The following is a 26286-nucleotide window of genomic DNA, read 5'->3' on the forward strand; positions in this document are numbered from 1 at the left end:
GCCCTCCAACAGTCTGAGGGACAGTGAACTGGCCCCCTGTTTAAAAAGTTTGAGGACCCCTGGGCTAAAGGGTGAAAATGTCGTTAGAGATTTGTTTACTATCAGAATGGTGGTAGAAAGATCCACACATCATAGAGCAAAGAATGTGTGGGCTTCAAGAGACTTAACCTCAGTGGTTAGAGTGTTGCCCCTCACACTGAAGGGTCAGGCTCAATTCCCAGTCAAGGGCATGTACGGCAGGCAACCATTCGATGTGTCTCTCTCATCTCTCTCTCTCTCTCTCTCTCTCTCTCTCTCTCTTCCTCTCCCCCTCTCTCTTCCCCTCTTTCTTTCCCTCTCCCCCCTCCTCCCTTCCCCCATTCCTTCCAGTCTTAAAAAAAAAAGATTCACAAGGGAGACAAAGTTGAAAGGTTAAAGAAAAATATTTTTCAGTTTCTGAGATCCACACTAACAAAGCATAAAATCAAACGTAAAATTTCTGTGATGAGCCAATAATCGAACTGCCTGCTAAAACAAGAATTCATACTCTTCAGAGAAAAATAACACACTCGAGCCTCTACCCATTATTCACAATTTCCAATATTCAACTAAAAATCACTAAATAGCCCTCCTGGTTTGGCTCAGTTGATTGGAGCATTGTCCTGTACACCAAAAGGTTACTGGTTTGATTCCCAGCTGGGGCGTATACGGTAGGCAACAGATTAATGTTTCTCTTCCCCCTTCTCTGTCCCCGCCCCCACTCGCCTCTCTCTAAACTCAATAAACATATCTTCAAGTGAGGATATTAAATAAATAAATAAAAATCACTAAACATACATGTTTCTTTGTATGTGATCCACAGGAAAAAAAAAAAACTTAAAAGCCAATAGAAGCCAAACCCAAGATAGAGAGACAAACTATACTGAAAGAATTAAAAGTAGGTTCAAAGAGTTGAAAACATGGTCAATGAACAAATAGGGAATTTGAGCAGAGAAATGGAAAATATAAAAAAGAAACTGACAGCAAAAGTTAATTTGATGGGCTTAACATGCAAGGAGAGATAATAGTCAATAACTAGAAGTTAAAGCAGTCACAATGATTTCATCAGAAGAGGAGTAGAGAAACAATACTGGAGGGAAGGGGAGAACAGTCTCAGAAACATGTGATAATGACAAACACTTTTATATGTGTAATTAGAATCCTAAAAGACAAAAAGTGACTCGGGGCAGAAAAAATACTGACCAAGACTTCCCAAATTTAATGAAAACCAAAAATGGATTGATCTGCCCTAACCGGTTTGGCTCAGTGGATAGAGCGTCGGCCTGCGGACTCAAGGGTCCCAGGTTCGATTCCGGTCAAGGGCATGTACCTTGGTTGCGGGCACATCCCCAGTAGGGGGTGTGCAGGAGGCAGCTGATCGATGTTTCTCTCTCTCATCGATGTTTCTAACTTTCTCTCTCCCTTCCGCTCTGTAAAAAAAATCAATAATATATATATTTTTTTGAAAAATGGATTGATCCAAAAAGCTAAGCAAACACCAAGCAGGTTAAATACAAAAATAAAGTGAATGAGCGCTAACGAAAGTCGGTATTAAAAAATAAGTTTCTCCATGATATAAAGTATTTTCAAAGCTTTCATGTATTTGGATATATTTTAGTATTTGAAGCTTTTACCTTATATATGAATTTGCATTTATAATAAACATTCCCATATTTAGCATGTTTTTAGAGGGGGAAAAATAAAGCAAATTAAACAAAGATTACAGGCTTTAATTATAAAGAAAAAACTGGCTGGTTAACTTCAGAATCTAAAACGTCAACTGAAGATTTACCACTCAGAGCTAACATTTGCTATTTTTTTTAAAATATATTTTTATTGATTTTTTACAGAGAGGAAGGGAGAGAGATATAGAGTTAGAAACATCGATGAGAGAGAAACATCGATCAGCTGCCTCCTGCACATCTCCTACTGAGGATGTGCCCACAACCCAGGTACATGCCCTTGACCGGAATCGAACCTGGGACCTTTCAGTCCGCAGGCCGATGCTCTATCCAATGAGCCAAACTGGTTTCAGCACATTTGCTATTTTTAAGCTTTGCTAACCAAAGTTATCGATTCTGATAATCTTTTATATGCAACTGATATTAAAATATATAATGTCATTAATTCAACATTTCTAACAAAAGGATATATCGTAAACCTGGTTTGAACAATGGATACATAACCATAATGAAATTCTAAGGTAAAATAAAAGTGTATCCCAGAAAAGGCATAGCATGTAGTCCATTAGATATATTTTTCTCTTCATGATAAATCAAGCACCTTACTTTATAATTTTAGAAAAAGCAATACTATGATTAAAGAAAAAACCTTTTAAAAAATGTAAAATTGCCGAAACCAGTTTGGCTCAGTGGATAGAGCGTCGGCCTGCAGACTGAAAGGTCCCAGGTTCGATTCCGGTCAAGGGCATGTACCTGGGTTGCGGGCACATCCCCAGTGGGAGATGTGCAGGAGGCAGCTGATGGATGTTTCTCTCTCATTGATGTTTCTAACTCTCTATTTCTCTATCTCTCTCTCTTCCTCTCTGTAAAAAAATCAAAATATATTAAAAATAAATAAATAAATAAATAATAAAAATAAATAAAAAATGTAAAATTAACATGTAAAAATGAAAACTCAATTATTTTACACTTATTTATATTGCTTATAATAAATAAAATAATTAACATGTTTTACCAGAACAGACTAAAATGAAGTTTTAGCATTAAGTTCCCATGGAAATGTTTTTATTTGACTCATCTCTTAACTCTAAAAAGCACTACTTTCTAACAGACAATTGAAGAGGTAGAAAAACTGCTGTTGATTTGGATAAAGGAAAAGCAGTTAGCCGGTGACAGCCATTTCGGAGGCAGTGATATATGAATAAGAGTTTTGGGTTTTTGTGGGTTTTTTGAGGAGGAGAGGGGTAGATAGTGGTTGGTGGTAAGGGACTGGGAACATTACAATGATCAGGAGTTGACCTGAAATCTCTATTTATAAAGAAAAAAGACATTGAAGAGATAGGCACTAAAGTTAAGTAATTCTCCCCATTTTTCCCTTGGAACAAATGCCAGTGCTTTTTATCTACAGACTCTACTAAAGTATTGGTGATAGAATTCGGTGATGCTCCATGTTCTTTTTTCCAAATCAAAGAGAAATTTAGGTCAGTGGACAGTATTCCTCATTTTCTGCTACTTAATCAAAAGGGGTCCTAATCTTTGTCCTAGCATTAAATGTAATGATATAGCAATACAGCGCAATGCCCCAACTGCTAAAACTTCTAGTTATGTGCTTGATGGTTTTATTTTCTGAAAGTAACTTGCATAGTTCCGATTACTAACAATTCTATCTGCTCCAAAAGAACATCAGGAGGGTACTGAGATAAAGCAAGACTTAATTTGTCAAACCTACAAAAGGAAAATACATTTGGAGTCTCAATTATTCCCAGATCCATAAAGGGTTTTAATAGTTATGTTTTGCTGAATCATTTGAAAATAAGCTATAGACACTATGGGACTCCATCTATAAATATTTCAGAATGCATCTCTTGAGTAAATCCTTTTGCTCCATAAACCACAATACTCAAGAAAATTACTAATTCTCTATCCTGTATTAACAGTCCATGTTCTAATTTCCTCAATTGCCTCCAAAAATGTTATTTACAACCCAGTCTCAACTACTGCGAGCCATGAACTCACCCTGTGGAGCCCCACTGGAGAGTCTGAAGCTCTACCACCCCTGAAGAGTACTGCATTCTTCACAACCACAAGTCCTCTACTGGCTTTATTTTCTGACATTTGTATTAATGCCACAGGAGTGTTATCTTCATATTTCAAATATAAAATTGTAATCCCAAGTGTACTTTCTCAAACAACATAACTCCACTGACAAAAATAACTTTAAACAAGATGAACTTTTATAAAAAGTGCCACTTAACTGAGAGACTCCCTAAATCTACCCTACAGTTTTAGAAATGCTCCATGTTCTGAGGTGTTCACACCACCTACTACCACAACTAAGGCATAAGTAAGAAAGTTAATTGTCCCTGCCTGGGCTCTTTGGTGTAACACTGGAATCTAGTTGAAATCCCACATTCACTTGGGCAAGTTACCCAACTTGCTTATGTCTTACTTTCCTTATCTGTAAAATAGATATGATATGGGTACCTAAATCATATTGGCTGTTTTAAATATTGAATGAGGTAATATGTGTGTTGTGTGTATACTTACATACACACACAAGCACTTTAGGTGTGTATGTATGTGTGTGTGTGTATGTATGTATGTATGTATGTGTATATATAAAAAATAGAGGAATATGCAAATTGTCCGGGATGCCGTCACATTAACAGTAACGACTGAACAGCAGGCTGCGTGGGACAACAAAGCTGGCAGGGGGGGTTCGTAAGGGACGACCAAATGACTGAACAGCAGGTTGCGTGGGGCAACCAGGCCGTCAGGGGGGGCAGTTAGGGATGACCAGGCTGGCAGAGGGGGGCAGTTGGGGGTGAGACCAGGAAAGCAGCTGGGGGTGGGGAGAAGTTTGGTGCAACCAGGCTGGTGGCAGTGGGGGGAGGGGGGACAGTTAGGGGCGACAAGGCTGGCGGTGGGGGCAGTTAGGGGTGACCAGGCTGGCGGATGGGGGTGGGGGGCAGTTGGGAGTGACCAGGCCGGCAGGGGGGCAGTTAGGGGCAACCAGGCCAGGGGGCGGGGGTGGGGAGGGGTAGTTGAGGGTGACCAGGCCAGCGGCGGGGGGCAGTTAAGGGCAACCAGGCCAGCAGGCAGAGGTGGTTAGGGGTGATCAGGCTGGCAGGGGGGTGGCAGGGGTGATCAGGCAGGCAGGCAGGTGAGTGATTAGAAGCTAGCGGTCCTGGATTTCGAGAGGGATATCTGACAGCCGGTTTAGGCCTGATCCCGGGACATCCCCCGAGGGGTCCCGGATTGGAGAGGGTACAGGCTGGGCTGAGGGAACCCACCCCCCTGCACAAATTTCATGCACCAGGCCTCTAGTATATACATGTATCTTTAAGCACATAAAAAATAACCAATATTTGATGCTATTATTATAATGCTAGGTACATAAGTTTAAAATGTCTCATTTTCTTCAGCCCATTACATATATTCAATACATATTAACAATTAGTTGAAGACATAGGACAAAACCATAATCTAGATACTTAGAAAACTGAAAAGTCCCTTCACCACTTCAATCAAAATAATGTCCCTGCTCTGCAATTTATTGTATGTAAAACTAAGAAGACAGGGACATCTTTTCTATGATTTACCAGTTTTTATAGAAGAAAACTTGTTCCCACAGGAAAACATGTAAAACAAAGGTGCCCTTCTGAAAACCAGTGCCTCTCAGAGCGCTCCAGGGAATCCTCAGGAAATATATTAGGAATGAAGATTAGAAAGACAGAAACCAATGATCAAATAAGCTTTTCATATCCAAATCTCCAAAAGACCATTTATATATTTAAATTTTTTTAGCCGATCTTAAGAGAAAACACACATATTTTGACAGTTGACAATAATGACCACATACCTTGGATTAAATTTTGCTTCTTCCATCATTTTTTTAAAATCTTCCTTGGCTTGCATTATTTTGTTTTTCTTTTCCCTGCGTTCTTCCTCTGCCCTAGTCTTTACATACTGATCAAATACCTATCACAAAAATAAACCAATTTGACAAGTTAGTCTTTCATATAGGTAATTTAACTACCAAACTATGGAATCTATTAAAAAAAACCAACACACTAAGTCCCTATCTAGTCCAATCTATAGTAAGAAAATATAGGTGACACAATTATATGCAGATTATCTCTAGCAAGTCTCATTTTAAAGCTTCAGCTGACAAGACAGTATTACAGTAGCATACAGCCCTCTGCTTAGGCTTCCAGAATAGAATAAAGCTAAAAGCCCCTTTAATTTTCATTTTCCCTGATTACAAATTGAATACATGTTTATTAAAAAATTTCAAGCAATTTAGAAATGTTTAAGAGAAATAACAATCCTCCCAAATCCCTTCTAGATAAAACATTAACAGTATGGAATCCATAGTTTAATTTTATTTCTGTGCTTCTCTTTAAGATATAATTTTCACCAAAATAACCATGCTTTACATCTACTGTATATTTTCCCCATTTAATAATGTATAGTCAAGTATAAACTGAATATACACATCAATTTCCGGCCTTTTACAAATACTAATAAAATGACAGTAGAGGAATTCCTTTTTTAAAGTCACAAGAACAGGAAAATGGCAAAAATGCTGGAAGTTGAAAAATGGACAAGTGGTACAGGATTTGGCAGACAGAAGAAAGCAGATCCTAAACCAGTAGTCAAGAAAACAAAGGAATTAACGAAAAACAATTTCTCTTAAAGACCAAGAATTTACCAACTTTGATTAAAGTCATTAGATACTCAAAAGAAAAACACGAAATAGTTTTTTAAGTTCTTAGTTTATTAATCCTCTCATGAAAAAAGTACACAATCACCACAGATAAAGCCACTGAATAATCTTTGCTCCTTCTTGTCCCTTCTCCAGCTCACTTTTTGCAGCACCAACATTGGCCTTTGCCGCCCCGGACTTCCTCCATTCTGTTCTTGCATTCCTTTCTGTTTTCTTGAGGTCTTCTTCTCATACAGTTCCATGTCTTACAAGTCTATGTTTGGGTTCATTTTTCTTTGCATAATTCAAGGAATCAAAAATCATGACAAAGCCAGTTATCTTCCTACCACCAAAATGGGTTCTAAATCCACACACATAGATGACATCTGGTGTGGCCTTACATATTTTGGCTAGTTTTTCCTGAATTTCTGTCTTGGGTACTGTTGTCATCCCCAGGTGAAGGATGTCAATGATGATTTGTTTCTGCTAAAGTAGTTTGTCATGAACTTCTTGGTTCGGATACTTACTGTGTCGTTGATGATGAGGCCAATCTTCAAGCAGCCAGGGAGGAAAAAGGAACTTTTTTTTTTTTAAGAGAATCCTCACAGCTCAGGAATTAGTGGTACCAGACACACATGGAAGTGAGAGTGGGGGTACCGCCACAATAAGGCTATTTAGGAGGTGGTACAATCACTAGGCCCCCCCCTCACCAAGTTTACGTTATCTGGGGGCACTGCCACTACTGAACTTCAGTAAAAGGCAAGTGCTTACTCCTAGGGCAATATAAGCAAAAGAAATCAATCTCACTCTCTCTCTCCCCTGCCCTTCTCCCTCCCTCCCACTCTACTTAAAATCAAGGGAAAATTATCTTCAGGATGAGGATTAACTTAAAAAAAAAAATCCAGTCAAAAGAAGGAAGCATTTCCCTGAGTTCTGTGAGTTGTTATGGCAAATTAACAAACCTGAAGAGAGGGTCATGGGAACCCCCGAAATGCAGCCAAGATAAAGAGGAATGTGGGTAAGCTGGGGACCTACTACTTGCGTCTGGTGTCTTCTGGGACTGAGACCTTAATCTGTAAGATCTGATGCTAACTCCTCGTAGACAGTGTCAGAATTCAACTTAACTGCAGGACACCAAGCTGGTGCTGGAGAACTGGTTGGTTCAGGGAAAAAATGTACACATTTGATGTCCAAGTATTAAGTGTATAGGTGAATCGTTTTTTTTTTGTTTTTTTTGTGTGTTTTTTTTAAATATATTTTATTGATTTTTTACAGAGAGGAAGGGAGAGGGACAGAGAGCTAGAAACATCGATGAGAGAGAAACATCGATCAGCTGCCTCCTGCACATCCCCCACCAGGGATGTGCCCGCAACCCAGGTACATGCCCTTGACCGGAATCGAACCTGGGACCCTTCAGTCCGCAGGCCGACGCTCTATCCACTGAGCCAAACCGGCCTTGGCTATAGGTGAATCGTTTTACCTTTTCAATAGATCTCCATTATTTGATTCTTACATCAATGTAACACAATTTATAATTTAATACTGATTCGGTAAAGAGTGGCCTAGATGGACAGTTGACAATCATGAGTAATTATACTGGTAATGTATTACCATATTGTAACACTGTCACTCTTATGCAACTCTGAACAATAATGCACTATGTGAAAATACTTTCATTTTAAATTTTGAAATGTTAGCATAACGTCTCCCTAAACCCGAGCTTAACATCCTGTACAGAAATGGTCTGGTTATTTTCGAAAAATGTCACACATTTTAATCTGTCAAAACAAAACTGTGCCTGATCCAAGGTGGGGGGAAATGGATGGAAAGAGACTTTGCTTGGGGTGGATGGGCGCACGATGCATCGTGCAGATGTTTTGTTGAGTTGTACACTTGAAACCTGTATGGTTTTGTGAACTAACGTCACCCCAATAAATTTAATAAAAAATAAGATTAAATTAAAAAAATCATGTTAAAATTGTGGTAATAATTACATAAAACACGTCTTTTACAATGATGTGTATATATGTCTATAGATAACTAAAAAGGACAAAACTGAAAGATGTAATTTACATTGAGGCATTTTTAATGAAATTGTTAGGTTTTTCAAATCAAAGCACAAATTTGAGATATGAAGTTATCACATGCAAGTATGTAATCTAGGACTTAATTGGCTACTCCTTGATTTTATACTCCCAAGAGAATTATTTCACACAAAAATATATATATTAAAAAATATATATATTGAATTCAAATGTTAACTTCTCCTTTCTCTCATTTCTTACATTCCAGTTGTAAGAAAAAAATTCTAAGAGGAGTTTTTATATAAAATAGAATAGTGCTTGCCCTGGCCGGGTGGCTTAGTTGGTTGAAGCATGATCCCGTGCACCGAACAATATGCACTATTGTGGGTTTGATTCACAGTCAGGGCCCATGCCTGGGTTGCAGATTCGATCTCCACCAAGGTGCGTGCAGGAGACAACTAATCAGTGTTTCTCTCACACATTGAAGTGTTTCTCTCTCCCTTCCTCTCTCTCTAGAATTGATAAGAATATATCCTTGGGTGCGGAGTAAACAAAGAAAGAAAGAAAGAAAGAAAGAAAGAAAGAAAGAAAGAAAGAAAGCAAGCAAGCAAGCTTAATACTTTTTCTCTTCTTAAGTGTAACTCCAGTAAAGAGGTAACACCATCAACTTACAAAATATTTCCAAACATGAGACTATGTACTTGTAATTTCACTTACTCAGAAACTAACACTCAGTGCTATAAATAATCTCAAGTCATAAAAATTTTGAAGTTTTCAAGGATATTTGCGTTAAGCATTATTCTAGGACAGTGGTTCTCAACCTGTGGGTCGCGACCCCTTTAGGGGTCGAACGACCCTTTCACAGGGGTCGCCTAAAACCATAGGAAAACACATATATAATTACATATTGTTTTTGTGATTAATCACTATGCTTTAATTATGTTCAATTTGTAACAATGAAATTGAGGGTCACCACAACATGAGGACCTGTATTAAAGGGTCGTGGCATTAGGAAGGTTGAGAACCACTGTTCTAGGAACTACATTTAGAGCAATGCACAAGACCACTTTCCACCTCTCACAAAATTTATATTCTGCAGAAGCAAGAGACAGATGATAATTTTAGAGAATAAGAGCTATACATACTATGACAATAGTAAAGAAGGCAAAGAGATGGGTTGATCAGAAGGCATTTGGACAAGTACCTACATGAAAAATCTGGGGTAAAAAATTTCCAGGCAGAGGGAATAGAAAGTACCAGAATGTACCTAACTGGCCTGTTCAAGGCATATCAAGGTCAACGTGGCTAGAATGAATAAATTTAAGAAAAGAGCTTCAAGAAGTGTGCAGGCATAAGTGTATGTAGAAGCTTATAGGCCATGATAAAGTTTCATTTTATGATAAACAAAGTGGAAGCATAGCACAGATTTTAAGCAAAACAATACTGCCTTAATTTGTTGCTTAAACTTCAAAAGTTGCCTGGCTGCTGTGTGGAAAATGAACTTGACTTCGGAGGAGCAAAAAGGGAAGGCAGCAAGGAGCTCAATGAGGGGCTACACAATGATGAAAGTTGACCATGGCGGTGGCTTGGATTAGGGTATTAGGCACTTGGAGTTAGATGAGTTTATGGAGGTAGATTTGCTGATAGACTTGAAATGTACACTGGGTCTCAAGTAAAGAATTAAGGTTGGCCCTGGCTGGTTTGGCTCAGCGGATAGAGCATCGGCCTGCGGACTGAAGGGTCCCGGGTTCGATTCCGGTCAAGGGCATGTACCTGGGTTGCGGGCACATCCCCAGTAGGGGGCGTGCAAGAGGCGGCTGAATCGATGTTTCTCTCTCATCGATGTTTCTAACTATCTATCCCTCTCCCTCTCCCTTCCTCTCTGTAAAAAATCAATAAAATATATTTAAAAAAAAAAAAAAAAGAATTAAGGTTGATTTACAAATTTAACAATTAGGGTTTTGATAGGGCCATAACTCAGGTGGGAATGAGACCATCACACACTAATCGATTGTGTTTTAATTTTTTTTAAAGACTACTGTGCTTGAAATGCAGATAATGCAAATATATTTAGAAAGCCATGTCTTTCTATTACAAGCACACTGTAATATGTCTGGCACACTGTAATTTTCTTCTTTTCATAAAAAGTCTACAACTAGACCTACATACAGAATGACACAAAATGTGTATAGAATTATTCCAACCATTAAGATATAAATATGGCCGAAACAGGTTTGGCTCAGTAGATAGAGCGTCGGCCTGCGGACTGAAAGGTCCCAGATTCGATTCCGGTCAAGGGCATGTCCCTGGGTTGCGGGCAACACCCCCAGTAGGAGATGTGCAGGAGGCAGCTGATCGATGTTTCTCTCTCATCGATGTTTCTAACTCTATATCTCTCTCCCTTCCTCTCTGTAAAAAATCAATAAAATATATATTTTTTTAAAAAAAGATATAAATATGGAAGATGACACTATTGTTACCAAATGAAATCTTGTAGCTCAACAGCACTTACAGCGAGTGGTTCAATATACTCACCACTTTAGAGAGATCAGTGTCGGGGTAATCCAGGTAATTCAGAAATTATAGAAATTGGAAGTGTGCAATACTTTAGACGAAGAAGAAATCACCCTGTGATGATGTGTTACTGAATCATCACGGGATTAAGTGGCAATGGAGCGTCCATCTTAAGAGATGCCACTCAGATGTGAACTTGGTGTGTATAGTGTGTGTAAGACATAAACATGCCTCAAGTATTTTCTGTTCAGAAGACACACACACACATGTATTAGTATGTACCAGCCAGGAAGGCTATAAACCAAAGTGTTCAAAGCTGATCCTGCCTGTTAGGTAGAACTTTAAGTGGTCATTTTTCCCTTTTCTTCATCTATAGTTTGCTATTTTTCTACTCCAAAATTGCATCATTTATCTAATAAATTAATAAATGCATTTGAAATGAATTTTGAAACCTTCTAAGATATAACCTCCGTTTGTATGAGGCATAAGGATAAAATGTTCATGAGGCAATAGCTACATCCATAAGGGCAAAAATATCCAAGTACTTCTAAGGTAGAAGTGTCCACACAGAGAAAGGATGACTGTGTTCTAAGATATGAGACTGTGTTTTTTTTAAAGCACTGCGTTAGGAAAAGGAAAGAAAAAAGATGATACATTATTCCTTACAATTTAAAATTTATACTTATAAGTGATATACACTTTTAAAATAATGTTATTTTCCTTTTACCTGTTTTCGTTCTTTAGGGTTGAGAAGTAAGTATCGAGGATCAAAAACTATCTTGTGCAACTCCTTCTCCCATGTTGAAAAAGCAGACACCTTTAACATAAAAAATGTATTGCCCTTCATAAGTAAGTTGGCTCTAAAAACATAAAGGTCATATAATTTTGCTTGAAATCTACAGGACATCTGCTTAAAAAGGAGACATAATAAAAAGCACCCTGAATTTTCCATCACTAATAAATGACAAGCAGTGGGAGGTGAGTAATAGAAAATTTCCACACTAATTGGCTCTGAACATTTCTATATTATATAAAAATAAGACACACCTAATTATTCATTAACATAGCCACTACTGTGTGACATTTTAAAATCAGTACATCAGAAAACGCCTTGAAGATCTGTATTTTGATTTCCCATGTTTGCTCCAATCTTGTGAACAACACTGTGATTTAAAACTGCACAATTTTAGTTATTCAATGAGTCTGAATATAACCAAAAGAAATTCCTTCTCAATTAAGGTTCATTAATAATAAGATCATAAAGTAACAGTTCTCCTTTAACCAAAAGCCATTATGAAGATATTAAAGGAAGAATTGTATATACTTTACCTATCCTGAGTAGTCCGCCATTCTGCAATGTTAATACTCGTCTTAAATTACTCACCAAAATTTAATGACTCAATAAATGTTAAATATCATTTGTACTTAAAAGGATAGTAAGTGGCATTAAGTTAAACATTATATAATTAGCCAAGAAAATGGCTGAGTGAAAAGATACAGTAATTTGATAGGCTTCCCTTCTCCCCCCCCACAACATGAGCACTAACCTTAGATTTGACCTTTTAGCAAGACATATTTATATTACTTATACAAAACAGAAATATCTCCCCCAAAGATTGTTTTCTGACCCCTCTTTCTAGCAGCATGTCCTTGAACTGCTTCATTCGGGCCTCCAGAGGGACAATGGCCCTTTCTCGGGCAGCTTTAATTTCAGCTTCCATTGCAGCTTCTTTGTCTGAATCAATGTCTTTATTATCATCTCTCCTATAAAAAATAAAAGATAAGGCATCAACTGACAAAATATTAATAAGAAATCTTACTAAAATCTTAAAATAGATGGAATGTTCAAGACTCACTACTGAAGAGCATATTTTTGGCAAAAACAAATTATATTGAGGGTATCTAATGAACTCTAAGGGATAAGCAACTTTCATTTTAATAATAAAGTTACAATAAGCTTCTAATGTTACAATAGCTACATTGTAAGAGAATATATATATACTTTTGCTCTCCCTGACACTAGTTGATATACAAAATTAACTACCTTACTTAAAAAAACAAAAAAACCACTTATCTCACATTGCAGTCAAACTCTATGTGTTAGAATTAAACAGCACAGAATATAACTTTTAGTTCTTGAAATGATATAGGAAAAATAGCATTTTCTAAAATGTTTTATGTTATAAATGCATAAAATATTTTTTAAATCTAATAAGAGTTGGTATAAGTCTTAGTAATCTCAAATTTATTATGAAAATATCTGCAAACTTGGCCAAGTGGATATGTGAGATGTATACCTTACCTACCTGACATTTTTTTTTACTCACTTTCTGGGTGATAAGTTGAGATTTAAGTTGAAGAACAGGTCCCAGAGAGCAACATAGGCCCAGGAGTAGTTAGGTGGAATTAGAACTGTTCATCAATGACTAAACTACTTGTTCCTCCAAAAATGCACCTCAGGGCTAAGGGCAACCCTGCTGCTGAATGGTACTCAAGGGAGATTGTGAATATGAAATCCAGTCACCTCTCAAACATCTGCACTATGAAGAAGGCCCGTTCATGTGAATAATAAAAAAAAAATTAAGTAATTCAATAGTAGTTGGGTGTGTTTGAGCAGATCTTCCTTCTTAAATATGATCTGCTAAATATAAAAATAATGGTTCAGATTCCCTACAGAAACTTAAGGGAATTAGGAAAACAGAACATCAGAAAATTCAAAAGTGAAGGTAGCCCAGGAAATTTAAATGAAACTAAGGCTAACCCTCAAATATGGTAAGGGAGAGGTAATTAACAACTTAGGGAATGAATCAAAAGATATAGAAGACATAATCCATGACCTGCAGGAACTTAGCGAGATAGTCTGTGACCTAAGATATGCACAAAACAAACAGGTAAAAGCAATTTGCCAAACAATATACCCTCTTATAATAATTTATTTATGAACTATTTAAATAGAGTTAAAAGACATCCAAGAAATATAACTAATGAAAACAACCTTTACAGAATTACTAAATGAAAATGTCACAATACAAACTATCACTATCTATCTCAATAAAAGAAATAAAGAGAAACTAAGCCAGGAAAAAGAGGCTTTTAGCTTTGTACCTAAATAGAGAAGCTCGGGCAATCCACATAAAGGACTTCTTTGACATTCTCCTGATAAAAGCAGTTAAAAACCTTACAGAGTTGTCTATAAGAACAAACAATTAAAAACAACCTAAAAGTTTAACATTGCAGGAATATCTGAAATTACGGTACATAAACAGAATGAATACAGTCATTTATAATAACTAAGAAAACAAATGTCTTACTCTAGATTAAAAAAAATACAAAATCAGTTCATTACAACTAATAAAAATACTTATACATTTGGTCAAGAACTAAAAAGTCAACTGAAAAATGTATGGTTGATTATGAGTGACTCTCTTTAATATTTTAATTTCTTTAATGTTGTTGCCAATAAAGACATTAAAAAACACACAACACACACACACCCTTGATAGGGCCTGCCTTACTGTTTTGTTTTGTTTTTTTCTGCCATAATTTGGCTGCATTCAATCTGTCCTTTTCAGGTAAGGACTACGATAAACTAGTCCCTAATGTCCTCAAATTTTCCTTTTTGCTGCTAATGGTCTCATCCCCCCACCCCACCCACACACAAACACCCTCTACCCCACCCTTCTTTCTACTCCTTATAATAGTAACATTCATATTTTATCCAACGCCAGAGCATTGGCCAAGCTAATACTTCTACTTAATAGTACTCTCTTACTTTCAGAACACTTTCTAAGCTCCTAGGTTCCCTCTTTACCAGGACTAGGACCAGGGAAGTGACAAGTATGTGAAAAGAGAGAGAAGTCTGTGTCTGCATTTATGAGACTCCTGGAATGGTGTCTGTTGGGGTCTATTTTAGGGAGGAAGTTTATTTTTTATAAAACACAGGCCTAATGAATATCTGAAAATAACTTATCAACTAATTCCTAAAATGTCATTTGGTTTCATAAATGTGTATTTGAATAACCAAATCTTTTGCAAATCTAATAACAGAAGGACACACACCATTTCTACATTCTATAGCAAAGCCTTTTGGCTTAAGACACAATCACTTCTGTCAACATATACACATTACCTGTCCCCAATCACGAACTGAATGTGGCCTAATCAACTTTTAAAAGCTACAATCTACCTGAATTACATAAACTGTAAGTATTACTTACTTCCGTTTTTTGGCTTTAACTGGTTCATCTTCATTAAGTTCTTCCATTAATTCTTGTTCTTCCTTAACTGTAGGGTAAAATTTAATTAACCTCTGTCAGAATACAAATAAGCAAGCAACAATTGAAATGTTTAAGTGTGACTCCTTCTGCTAGCCACTACCAAATACTTGCTGTAACAGTTATTACAAAGAAGCTGCAATTGATAGTTCACTTACTTGCACTCATAGAGAACTGCCACTTTTGGATGGACAGCATAGTCGGGGTTGGATGCCCTGGCAAAAGTATTTCAAATATTAAGAAAAATAGTTATATGCATATATTACACAACCTACTTTTATAAAATTACTGTTTATATAAAATATCCATCCCATGATATGCACTCCTTTGTAAAACACTAAACAAAGCATGGTAATTCTATACCTCCTCTATTAATCCCCCCTTTACATTAAATATTCACTTCATTTTGAAATGATTCTTTGATGCACATATCTACACTAATAAAAGAGAAACATGGTAATTAGCGTACGACCGCTACCCTTTCCATTGGCTAATCAGTGAGTATATGCAAATTAACTGACAACCAAGATGGCGGCTAATTTGCATATGTCGGCTCCAAGCCACAGACTGAGGCTTTAGGCCTGGGTAAGGGAGGAGCCAGCCAGCGATCATAGATGGCGGTGGCGGCGGGGAGCTGGGGGTCCCCTGGCCGAGGCCTAAAGCCTTGGCCAGAGGCTTTAGGCTTGGGCCGGGGAGGAGCCAGCCAACGATTGTTGATGGCGGCGGAGGCGGGCAACCAAGGCAGAGCCAGCCAGCGATCGTTGATGGCAGCAGCGGGGAGCTGGGGGTGCCCCGGCCCAGGCCTAAAACCTCGGCCTGAGGCTTTAGGCTTAGGCCGGGGAGGAGCCAGCCAGTGATCCTTGATGGTGGTGGCAGCCCGAACCGGGGCGCAGCCAGCCAGCGATCCTTGATGGCCACAGTGGCTTGGAGCTGAGGGTACCCTGGCCGAGGGCTGATGACTCGCCAGAGGCGTTAGGCCTGGGCAGGGGCCAAACCAGCAATTGGTGTGAACTACAGAGGAAACACCTTTTCTGATGGCTGATTGGTTAAGCTCCCTGTATGCCACTGGTAATATTCTTAGTAACTTGGGTAATAAGTGTCCAAAAAGTGATCTAGGGTTTTTTTTACCACACTCCTGGAGAAAAAAAGGAAGGTCTGCTGCTGGAGGGTTAAGAAATGTCAAATCCCGTCCTAGCCAGTTTGGCTCAGTGGATAATGCCTCGGCCTGCCCAACGCAGATTCTGGGTTCAATTCTGACCAAGGGCATGTACCTAGGTTGCAGGTTCCTCCCTGGCTCCGGCCCAGGTCAGGGCTCATGCAGGAGGCAACCAATCAAAGTGTTCCTCTCACTTTGATGTTTCTCTCTGTCTTTCCCTTTCTCTTCCACATTCTCTAAAAATCAATGGAAACATATCCCCAGGTGAGGATAAAGAAAGAAAGAAATGTCATATCCTATGAAAGACACTTCTTGAAAATGCCTAAAGAAAGTTGTCATTTTTTCATGGTACAGGGGACTGGAGTCCGTGTTGATGAAAACACCTTGGTGGCTGCGGTGACTGGCAGTGGCCGCAACAGTGCGGTGATGGGGCTGGTGCCTTCCCCTAATCAGCCCGGTCGACTCCCACAAAGGGAGGCCAGACTGTGGCTTAGGCCCGCTCCCCAAGGGGAGCAGGGAGCAGGTAGTAGGACATCCCCTAGGGCTCCCAGTATGTGATAGGGGGCAAGCTGGGCTGAGGGAACCCCCTCCCCAGTGCACAAATTTTTGTGCACCGGGCCCCTAGTCTATAATAATAAAAGCGTAATATGCTAATTAGACCAGACGTTCTTCTGGACGTCCTTCCTTCCGGACAAAGCCACAAGAGGTGGGGGCTGAGGCAGAGGCGGCAGAGGGCCCCGGCACTGGGGCCAAGTCCTTGCATGAATTCCATGCATTGGGCCTCTAGTTTATTAAATAAATGGATTGAGTACTTGAAAACAGATTCAAAAAACTTTCTTGGCATGATTCAATACTATGGTGATAAAGTATTATCAATATCATAGCTATGCAGCCGATATTGCTGAAGGAGAAAAGCTGGTGCCTAGTATTTTTAGCACCAGGTAGGCCAAGTTTGACTGATTTAGAAATCACTTATAAGCAGAAAATGTTAGTACCACATATACACAATCTATGAAGATTTCTACATCATCATAAATGACATATATTAGGGTTTGCTTCATCTGCAGTATGTATTAAATGATTCATTTATCATGCTTCTATATGACATGGGATTCTACACAAACACAATTACATCAATACAAGAGCAAACTACTGATGAAAAATATGCAACAAAATTATTTACAAATATTTGTCTTCATTATATATACTAAAATGCTACCTAAATATGAGGTAGATTAAAGATAATCTCTTAATAAGGTTTATGTGTCTCTATATTCTCAGGCATAAGCCTTACCCTTCCCTAAATTTCACCTACTGAAAAAGACAGATAACCTCTTGTATGTTCACAAAATCTTGTGTTTTGGCATTCTCCAAAAATTTAGTAAACATATTTTAAAAATAGAGTTTTGATTATTTCAGAAAATATATTGCTAGTCACAAAAGGTGCTTTTTAAAAGGTTCACTGAAAATTGTTTTAGTATTACTAGCAAATATGGAACAACATCAGTGGTACCAACCCATCCTGTACTAAATGAAATCTTGACAAGGACAAGAAGGAAAAAACTACATACAAATATTTTACAAAAAAATAATTTAACCCAAATTCTCTATTTTTTTATATCTCTATCACTGAACTCAAACTAGCATAGCAATCTAATTTCCACTTCTCAAGTTTCTTATGTTCCTTGAAAACAGAACAATTTTCTAAACATCCTCAACATTTTCTGTTGAAATATTAAACAACGCTAACATTCTGTGATAAATTCCTAAATTAAACTTACTTAGCTTCCTCAATTCTTCCATTCCTCTTTTATGAGGGGGCTCCTGAATAATTTTGTCAACATCCGCTCTTCCAATGAGATCATCAGGTCGGTCCCACATAGAAAGACGGGTGGTAGGATTATAAAAGAAGACCCGCTCGTCACCAGTCCAAACAACACACCTAATAAGTGATTCAAACATAATGACCTTAGGTTATGGAACACATGTTATAGGTAGGTCTTTCACTGTCATCCTGGCAAAAGGGATGGTGGTGGTGGAGGGGAAGGACATGTTTATATTACTAATAGTTATTTATAGGGAACCAAATATGGCTTTTAGAAGAGAGTTGACTAAGGTTAAAACAGCAGTTTCATATATTGAGAAAACCAGGAAAAGCAAAGCAATTTGTGATCAGCTTAAAATGCTCAGACACTTGGTCTGGCACACTCAAATTGAGAATGCTACATTTTAAACTATCACAAAGGATGTGTTTCATGGCAACAATAATGCAATTAAGCATTCTAAAGCTAACCAACATACCATAGGACCATAGCTTTATATAATACTTAATATTTCTTACCAAACCAGAATTACTCAAATGTAACCTACTATGAAGCCTTTATATCTGATTTCATCTAGTATAAAAAATAAAGTACTGACTGAGCTATGGCACTGTAGCCCACTGCAGCTCACTGTTCCTGTTAATTACAACCAGACACTCAGACAAAATAGGAAAAAAACAACAATTACATGAGGACCCTGTAAAGTTAAAAAAAAGTATAGAGGAGTCAAAATTTAGAGAAACAACTGCAAGGATATAAACCTCCCATTTCTCCTCCCTCAAACCTCTGCCCTGAGGGTGGCTCCTAGTCACACAGTGGCATGATGACAGTAGCACTGAAGGCAGCTGAAACTCCAATAGAAACCAGGTCTTTTTGGCCAGACAATGAAGTTAATCAACAGCTGCCAAACCCAAGGTGACCTAGATGTTGAAATTATCAGACAACGCCTCTATTGTTGAAATAATCAGACAAAGGCTTTAAAGCAGCAATTATAATAATTAGGTTTTATGACATAAAGAAAAACTTGAATAAAAAGATAGGTGTTCTCAGCACAGAAATAGAAAATATTAAAAAAAAGAAAGAAAAATGAAAAATACAACTGAAATTAAATTTCTCTGGATGGTGATAATAGAGGAAATGCTCGGTCAACCAGAAGACAGACAAATAATTATCCCATCTGAAGACCGGGGTGATTATGTCAAAATGCCTAATATACAGCACAACCAGAAACTCAAGATCCCAAAAGGAGAGACGGATACTGGGTAGAAAAAATTTGAAGGCATAATGGCAAAAAAAAAACCACACACACAAAAAAACCCAACTCTCCAAATTTGGTAAAAGACATTAATATTAAAGGTCAGTGAATTTATGGAAAAATTTTTGAGCATTCCCAGACCAAAAATTCAAGATACACACAATGTCTTTACTTTGTTCGCCAGGAGCAAAACCCTTAATTACATCCAGTTTTATGCTGTGGCACACCCTTATGAGCTCTCTTGGGTGTCTTTTCTGACACCTTAGGACACATCTTGCTAACAGACGCATAAAACAAATCCTACAGATGCTCACAGACGCACAGTTGAAAGCTATGGCAGCTTGATGCTGAGATGGTGACTGTATTTCCCAGGGAAAGAACTTGGTGAGGTCATTCTAGCTGCTGGAAAACAAATGCTGAACACAATTTTTGCTTTTCGCCTTTTTTCTTTAAAAAACGAAAATCCTCTTTGGATTTCTTTTAGTTAGTGAAAAAGGTACTAATGTAGGTCTTTTCTAAAAGCGAAATGCATAAGATTAACTTTAAAAAAGTAAAGAATACCTATATTCAGATAGATTGTAAAAGCAGTAAAAACATATAGTTGCTTTTTGGTGGGTGGGAAAGGGAATGGAATGCTTCAAAGCGTTCCAGGTTCAATTCCCAGTCAAGGCATCAGGGAGGGTATAAGTTCAAACCAGGGTGCGGATTCGATCCCAGGTCAGGGCACATACAGGAGGCAACCAGTCAATGTTTCCCTCTCACATCGATGTTTCTCCCTCTCTCCCGTTTTTTCCCTCTCGCCCTCCTTCCTTCCCCCCTCCCTCTCTAAAAAATAAATAAATAAATAAATCTATAAATAAATAAATATATGTATCTTCCATCTGTGTCTACCAAAGAGATCACAAAATAATGACTAATTCAGTAAAATAACATCTCTAAATCCCACAATGAGGCCTATTAATGCCACTTCCCACAAAAAGAAACCAGTGCTCCTTGGAGAAATGGCTAAATCTAGATCTGAGACAGGAAATATATGAGATAAGCCGGGAACATCTTGTAAGAGCAGAAAGCAAGGAAGGTATCAAAGACAGGGTTATAACAAAACTAAACAAAAAAACCTCAAGAGTCCATCTTAAGAGGCTTCATCTAACCAAAGATGAAAGTGTACATCAACAAGGATAATAATTGCAGTAGATAGAAACATAAAATATATTTAAATCTATGAATTTGTAATACTCAAACCAACTCATTATTCTGAAACTGGTATATCCTTTCTTTCCTATGCAATTTGTTAAGGGGAAGCATCTCTTAAGTATTCCAGTTAATACCTGGAAAAAGAATGATAGAAACACATTACCACCACTTACTGATTTAGTGGATCTAGGCCAGGTTTTGCAATTCAGCACCACTGGCATTTTGGGCCAAATAATTCCTTCTTGTAGGGCGCTGTCCTGTGCATGGCAGAATGTTTAAGAAGTATCCCTGGCCTCTACCCACTAGATGTTACTAGTAACTGCTATTAATGCCTTCCAAGTTATGACAAGCAAATATGACTCTAGACATTACCAAACATCCACTGATGGGGGGATGGGGAGGAGGGAGTGGCAAAGTTGCTCCTCATTGAAAACCACTGATCTAGGCAACAAATAATCAGTAATGACTGGTAACATCACACAAAGAAACACCTAGATGCACCCTGAGGAAAAGGCACATCATCACTTACGAACTAGTCTTGCCAAAAGGATCAAATCTGAATCTGATCACACCTCTGCATCTGCTTGCTAGTTTGTAGAAAATTCAGAAACGTAGAACTCTAACAGCATATAGATGGAAATACAAAATCCAAACTGTAGGACTTTATAGAACAAACATGTTTATTTTTTTTACAACAAAAACAAGGAGAAAAAAGCAAAATAAACAAGTTGAAGGGGAAGCTACAGATTATAAGTCAACTTGCTGCAATGTGGGGACTATACTGTATATGGATTAAGTTGCAGCAGGAACAGGAGAGAAAGCACTGATGTGGGGAGATAAAGAAAAGGGAGAACCAGCTCTAGCAGGTTTGGGTCAGTGGATAGAGCATCGGCCTGCAGACTGAAGGGTCCTGGGTTCAACTCCTGTCAAGGGCATGTACCTCAGTTGCAGGCTCCCAGCCCTAATTGGGGGCATGTGGGAGGCAATCAATCAATGTGTCTCTCTTACATTTTACAGTGGATCTTTCTCTGTCTCTCCCTCTCCCTTCCACTCTCTTTCTAAAAAAAATCAATGGAAAAAATATCCTCTGGTGAGGATTAAAAAAGTATAAAAAGAAAAGGGAAAACCAAACAAAACAAAAGAAAAAGTAGATTATTCAACAATTAAATACAACGACACAATTTTACATAGTTGTAGAAACATAATCAAATGTAGGTATATATACAAAAGCAAATTTAAAAAATTTTAAACACTAAACAGTAGATTCAGAATCTCACAGTGTGGTTCAAGTCTATAATTAAGAAAAATAAACATTAACAGAAAGCACCATGAAGGGAGGAAGACACCACAGCAACTGAGTTTTACAACAAACAAAACCCAAAACATTCAGTAGATAAAAATACATATTTGACATATACTTTTTCTTTCTATAGGATAAACCATGTAACAAAAAAGTATGGCAAATAAATAAATAGCCCTGCTGGCGTGGCTCAGTGGTTGAATGCTAACCTATGAACCAGGAAGTCACAGTTGATTCCTGGTCAGGGCAAAAGCCCGGGTTGCAGGCTTGATTCCCAGTGTGAAGCGTGCAGGAGGCAGCTGATCAATGATTCTCTCTCATCACTGATATTTCTATCTCTCTCTCCTCCTCTTCCTTCCTCTCTGAAATCAATAAAAATCTATTTTAATAAATAAATACTTTCTAATTAAACCAAGTACATACCATGGAGTACCAGGAATAGGGGTAGTAGCTACTGGCTTTGCCTTCTGGGCAGCCTTTTCTTCTTCGGTCATCTCTTCTTCTTTGGGCTCCTATGGGAAATGATATTACTCCCACTTTATTAGTACCATAAAAGTTTACTAGAATGTTCCAAAAATACAAGTATCTGCAAATACCTCAAAGTGCAACCAACAGGAGGTTTGCTACTAGCACAGGAAGGGGAGACTAAGTAGAAATGTTTAATAATGTCCTAAATCCTGGCCCTCTAGACACAGGCAAATTCCAGTAGAGCAGACCCTGGCAAGAGCAGATGGTCCTATCTCACAGATTAACTAACCATCTGCTAGAAGCAGTAATGGGGAATACAGTATACAAAGTGAAAGGAGACCTCTTCATTTAAGGTCATTTCCTTTTTTGGCTAACTTCCTTACTAATAAAACATGACTACCATTGTTCCCTCACCAAATAAAGAAAGTTTCTAAAAACCAGAGCTCTTTTAATGCTGTATGGAGACCATCCCATGCCAGGACAGATGAAATATAATGAACATTCCTCAAATATGAATTTGTACTTATAACTTTAACACATGCCAGTCTGTAAGTCAGAAGGTTGGATATCAGGTCCAAGCTCTGGTCTAAGGTCCTTTCTTTCTACAGGCCTTGATTTACTATAAGAAGTAGTTTAATGAAACTTTCAAAGGAAAAACTGAATGAGAAACTTCAAAGAACACTAAAATTTCTTAAATCAAATGTATAACAATTACCTAGAACTATTTCAAATGATTCTTCAGTTACAAGTAACTTGTACCCAACAATCAATGTCAGCTGCCATGCTAACAGGTTGTGGCCCTTTACCTCTTTTATCTCTTTTATTGGCTCTTCTTTAGGATCCTCCTCCTCCGTTTCCATTGGCAAAGGTTCTTCAGAAGGTTCTTTAATTGGCTCTTTAATCTTCTCTTCTAATTTTTCTATTTAAAAAGTTAAGATAATGTCACACCATGGTTTTGATGTAATTTTCCAAAAGCTTTCAGAGACTAAGCAGTTAAGATATTCCATAACTAGAAGTTACTAACCATAAAGATAAAATGTTCTTCCTTATAATATCATTAATTTGAATCTATTATAATGCTCAACTTCAAATACCTTGCTATGCCAATCAGGAAACTGTCACTAAAAAGAAGTACTGATTTCAGAGGGATATAAAGTATTTCAGTTCATTCATACATCATTTGTAGCATTCATTTTGCTAAAAGGGACAAAATATTAAGATACTCAGGAACAGAAACAAACTTGCGGTATAGAAAATTATGAGTTTTCTTCATCCAAGACTTCAAGGGCCTAAATTTTTTACCGCATTTCAGAATATATATAATACAAACATTCCTTCCTGATCAGTACTATCAATCTTAATAATGATATCAATAATTATACAACAAAATTATGCAATTCCTGATAATAGTAAAAATATGTATTTGTATGTAGGTATAATTTAATTTCTCCAGATGGAAAAATGATGGGACAAATATATATTAGATGAACTGTTTTTTTAAGTAAAATAGATGTTTATTCAGTAAGAATAAATAATCCAACTATGCAATTAGAAAATCCCTCAAATGTGTTAGAAAGGAATTAACTCAGAATTTCAAATAGCCTTCTATTTATAATATCATAGTTTATATTATGTCTCACCAAGTCATTAAACTATACCTTTTTCTTTCAGTTCTTGGGGTTTTTCCCAGGTTGATTCTAATGTTCTATTATTATAATAATATGTCTTCCCATCTGCTGTTTTATATTCAGTCCACTCAGAAACAGCTGTTGCTCCAGCTAAGGTAGCAGGTGAAGCTGCAATAGCAACCTGGGGATGTATCATGGGTACAATAGGAGGGGCCATTCCTGGCAACACACCTAAAAGAAGAATAGTAAAAAGTTAGACCCAAGTATCAAACTGCAATTCAAAATAAAACTTTAAAATATGAGCTAAATCTTTCTATTAAATATTAATAAAAGAATGAGCCAGTTGGAATAAAAAAAATTCCCATAAAATGTGACTTAATTACTCAAATCGACTTCCCTGGTTTATTTCTAATGGCTAAATTCAATTAGATGCATATATTCAACCCAAGAAGTACCTTAAGAATAGTGTCAGAAATTTGAGTCACACCTATGATGAACTCTCAACATAATAAATTATAAAAATCATGGTACATTCTCTACTTATTAACAGAAATATATTTTATAAGGACTTCTCAAATTGTAATAAAATAAAGGCAATGAACATATTTACTGAGTATATGTCCTGAGACAAAATTATTTTCTAATTCTAAGGTATCTAAAAGGGTATGAATAAAATTCTCAGCTTAAAGTAAATTACTGAGTTTTATCAAATCTACTTTAAATATTAAGTGGTTAAGTCAAATATCCCTATAAACTGTCAGTCAGTTTAGACTTTTCCTTAAAAAAATAAAAAGTTTCTATTTTTTTAAAAGGTAAGCCAGAATTTGTATTTTTACAAGATAGCTAAAAAAGTTGACATTACATAAATAATATAATTAAGATTATGTGAATTAAAATAGAAAAATCCTCAAGTCCTATACTAGAATTTAGGTTTTGGGTAGTTATCTTCAATAACTTTAAAATGTAAATTTATACAATACACACAAATATTCACACACACACACGTACACACAAATACTCACTAGCATGCAAGCATAATCACATCACTTTACACATGGAAATGATTTTTTTATATTTAACTTAAAAACACACATCAAAAAACAAAATTAAATGTTATGAATATGAGAATGAAGTTGTTTACACTTATTATACAAATTAAGTGATCTGACCTTATTTGCTTTTGTGAACCAAAGAAGCTAATACTACAGGCAATTGGGAAAATCAAGTGTTGGCCAAATATGACAACTGCATTTATACTGCTCATTAAAAAGAAAAATATAAAAAAATCCACTCACTTGGGCAAAAATAAATAAATAAAAGGATAAACAACAACATTCACTACCATGCCAACTTACAGACAAAACAAACTAAGATGGTTTTAAAAATTACCGGTCTTGGTGGTAGCGACTGTCTTTACATACGGGCAGCTGACTATTTGCATCATTGCTACACCTGTAAAATGGATAAGCAAGCATATGTTGGAAAGCTGCCATTGTATGTCGGCTACCACTGGGATTCAGGAAAATAATTTACCACTACAATTTAGAATGCTATTTCCAAGAATGGAATAAAATTTCTTTTTGTTTGACATTTTGTGGGAAGTGGCGCCAAATCCAATGATAATTCTAAATTATAGCATCAATTACCTTTTTATCAACCAGCTGTGATAATATGTGAAGGAGTCTAGAGAGTTTAAATTCAACAAAGGAAAGCCCCTTCGTTACATATACATAACAGGTTCTCACTGGGACCTTTTCTCACAGGACATCAAACCCATGCTGCTGTTGCTTAGATACCAGTGAAAGGCAGATGCAGCATGACATTGACAAGACACTTTCTCTGCTGCTTCTATGTGGGAACTACATGCAGAAGCTGAGGCCTGGAGCATAACCATGCAGAATAGAAAAAGATAAGATAGGACAAAAAGGGTGGGAGGGAAAGAAAGAAAAAAGGATATGAGATGAATTCAAATATTCCACTATAAATAAAAGGGCAAAGATGAAGAGTAGGATAGCGTTCAACTAACAACAGAATACCCATGTTCCATGCCTGCCCTATTCAATGCAATGGGCTTGGAACACTGTGAAGGCAGGCTAACAGGTCAAGGAAAAAACAGCCCTTTAATCTCATTAATAACTCCATGGGCTGTTTTGCTTCAGAAACCTCTATCATTTAAGCCAGCTAAAGACGTAGCACTTGTATTAAAGAATGGAAATTATGTACAGTTCTCAGAAGAATAAAA

The 26286-nt window shown here is 37.2% G+C and overlaps 1 protein-coding gene across 5 annotated transcripts in view; it reads right to left on the reverse strand.

Moving 5' to 3' along the window:
• Positions 1-26286, reverse strand: part of TCERG1 (transcription elongation regulator 1) — a 65662-nt gene that overhangs the window by 13927 nt on the left and 25449 nt on the right. For 2 of the 5 annotated variants that reach the window (XR_011471506.1, XM_070414672.1), the window contains exons 6-16: positions 25434-25496; positions 24075-24275; positions 23223-23335; positions 22372-22460; positions 18158-18318; positions 15379-15435; positions 15164-15230; positions 14052-14102; positions 12575-12710; positions 11674-11763; positions 5563-5681 (exon numbers count right to left, since the gene is read on the reverse strand). Coding sequence is in view for 4 of the 5 variants with exons in the window: in XM_070414672.1 (XP_070270773.1) it covers positions 5563-5681; positions 11674-11763; positions 12575-12710; positions 14052-14102; positions 15164-15230; positions 15379-15435; positions 18158-18318; positions 22372-22460; positions 23223-23335; positions 24075-24275; positions 25434-25496 (1147 nt within the window). In the remaining variant the exon portion in view is untranslated. The remainder of the gene's footprint in view (positions 1-5562; positions 5682-11673; positions 11764-12574; positions 12711-14051; positions 14103-15163; positions 15231-15378; positions 15436-18157; positions 18319-22371; positions 22461-23222; positions 23336-24074; positions 24276-25433; positions 25497-26286) is intronic. The other 3 variants (XM_070414674.1, XM_070414673.1, XM_070414675.1) reach the window with 3 other exon arrangements.

The sequence above is a fragment of the Myotis yumanensis genome, unplaced genomic scaffold (assembly GCF_028538775.1).
Source record: "Myotis yumanensis isolate MYYU_CA2020_CCGP unplaced genomic scaffold, mMyoYum1.0.hap1 SCAF_5, whole genome shotgun sequence".
In the NCBI taxonomy this organism is placed as follows: domain Eukaryota; kingdom Metazoa; phylum Chordata; class Mammalia; order Chiroptera; family Vespertilionidae; genus Myotis; species Myotis yumanensis.